Raw genomic sequence first — 2254 nt, 5'->3', positions numbered from 1 at the left:
ATAGTTTTTGGGGTATTTTTTGTAGTTGTTTTTATCGGGCTGTCAGCCGCCCTGAGTCCGCAAGGAGAAGAGCGGGGTATAAATTCAAATAATAAATAAATAAATAAATAAATATGTTATTATTATTATTATTATTATTATTATTATTATTATTATTATTATTATTATTAAGCTCCAGTTTGAAGTGAAGGATCTACCCGTGTTTATTTCGACTCTCTCTGCTAGTCAGAACAGAGTCGAGCAGTGGTGACGAACCTATGGCACGCGTGCCAGGGGCGGCACTCAGAGCCCTCTCTGTTGGCACGCATGCCACCGCCGCCAGCAGCAGGTCCATCAGGCCGCCACCGCCACCTGGAGCAGGAGCCCCGCCCAGCACAAAGGAGGCGAAGCGGCCGACTAGCAAGCTCGAGTAGAGGTGGTAGAGCAGAGGTCACCAACCATTGTCGATTGGTGGACTGGAAGAAAAGGGAGGGGGAAGCATTTGACAGGTGTGCATGCGCGCATGGGGCCGCAAGCAAGCACCTGCTGCAATTGGGGCGGGGCTAATGCCTGTGTGATACTCACTAGCCCTGCCCCGTTCTTACGTGGTGCAGCGCCTTATATCTGCACCCCGCGGCATGGCGGTGGCCATTTTTGTGCCTTGGAGCACGGTGGCCCATTTTTGTGCCCCCCGTTTTTGCGTGCCAGAGGCGGCACTCAGAGGTGTCTCCCTGCCCTCCCCCCCCCAAGGGCACCACAATGCTGATGCGGCCCTGGCACTTTGCGATAAATAAGTGGGTTTTGGATTGCGGTTTGGGCACTCGGTCTCTAAAAGGTTCGCCATCGCTGGAGTAGAGGAAAACCTCATGCATGAAACTGAGCTGATACTGGGGATCTTTTGAAGTCTGCACCATAGATTGTCCTCAACTTAACAGCAGTTCATTCAGAGACCGTTCTAAGCTACGACGTCTAAGCTATGACCATTTTTCACACTTATAACCGCTGCAGCCCTCCCATGACTGCGTGATCAAAATTTGGATGCTTGGCCATCGGTTATGACGGTTGCCGTGTCCCGGGGTCATGTGATCTTTTTTTTTTTTTTTTGCAACCCCCTGGCAAGCAAAGTCAACGGGGAAGCCAGATTCATTCAACAACCATGTTACTAATTTAACAACTGCATTGACTCACTTAACAACCATGGCAGGAAAGGTTGTAAAATGGGGGCAAAATTTCACTTAACAACTGTTAAGTGTTTAGCAGATCAGGGGTAGGCAACCTTGGCTCTTTTATGACTTGTGGACTTCCACTCCCAGAATTCCTGAGCCAGCATGGCTCAGCTTGGAAACCTCTCCCTTTCCCCTCAGCGTGGCTGGCTCGGGAATTCTGGGAGTTGAAGTCCACGAGTCATGAGGGGGCCATAGTTCCCCCATGCTGGCTCAGGAATTCTGGGAGATGAAGTCCACGAGTCATAAAAGAGCCAAGGTTGCCTACCCCTGAGCCAGATGGGTATCAGGCCCCTTGAATGGGAAGAAAAATGGCAAATCTTCATTTTTGTTTAACCTTAAGCTACCCCCCACGCCCGCCTGCCCCCACTTCACCTGTTTCTGCAACACTGAACAACTGCTCCACCACATGCGTCAAGTCTTCTTTAGCACTTTGAATGGAAGGACAGGTCAAATGAACCAGATCTGTCGAAAGAATGGCAGAGCAAAGTGGTTATTCAATGCGCTGATTCATGCACTCAATTTATATCCTGTCTTGCTATTGGTAATGAAAACTCAAGGTGACTAGCAACGATACAAAAGGACCCAAAACCACACAAAGAAAATCAAAGATTGACAAGAAGGTTTGAACAGCAACTGTTGAGGATTAAAGGCCCGGTGGAAGAAATGGATCTTGGTTGAGGCAGAGCAAAGAATGTATTGATCCGTGAATTGACTGATTTCAGTTATTTGTGTGTTGATGACTCAGAATGAGTCAAGTTGAAGCACGGCGTGCCTGGAAGCAATACAAGTGAAAATGCCAGGTGGCATATAAAACTATGTGATCTTCCACAGGTCCAGGCAGGTTCCTTGTGATAGAGGCAGAGTCAGTATACTTTGTTATCTTGAAGGTTTCCCACCAATATCTTATCTTCTGCTCTCCAAAGCAATGGCAACCTGGATGATGATTCATAACCCAGCATTCAAAACTGAACATTTTTTCTTAAAGAGTTTGAAGAAGGAGAGAATGTCTATGGAGATTCTCAGTCATCCGGGTCAGAGTTATGCCAAAG

General features: G+C 47.6%; 1 protein-coding gene across 1 annotated transcript in view; it reads right to left on the bottom strand.

Annotated features, from left to right (window-relative positions):
• CHM (CHM Rab escort protein) overlaps positions 1 to 2254 on the bottom strand; it is a 57535-nt gene that overhangs the window by 3792 nt on the left and 51489 nt on the right. The window contains exon 13 of the mRNA XM_015825533.2: positions 1578 to 1667. Coding sequence (XP_015681019.1) covers positions 1578 to 1667 — 90 coding nt within the window. The remainder of the gene's footprint in view (positions 1 to 1577; positions 1668 to 2254) is intronic.

Source organism: Protobothrops mucrosquamatus, unplaced genomic scaffold (genome assembly GCF_001527695.2).
Source record: "Protobothrops mucrosquamatus isolate PMUCROS unplaced genomic scaffold, P.Mucros_1.0 scaffold2680, whole genome shotgun sequence".
Classification (NCBI taxonomy): Eukaryota; Metazoa; Chordata; class Lepidosauria; order Squamata; family Viperidae; genus Protobothrops; species Protobothrops mucrosquamatus.
The sequence above is the reverse complement of the archived record's forward strand: the minus strand, read 5'-3'. Positions and strand labels throughout refer to the sequence as shown.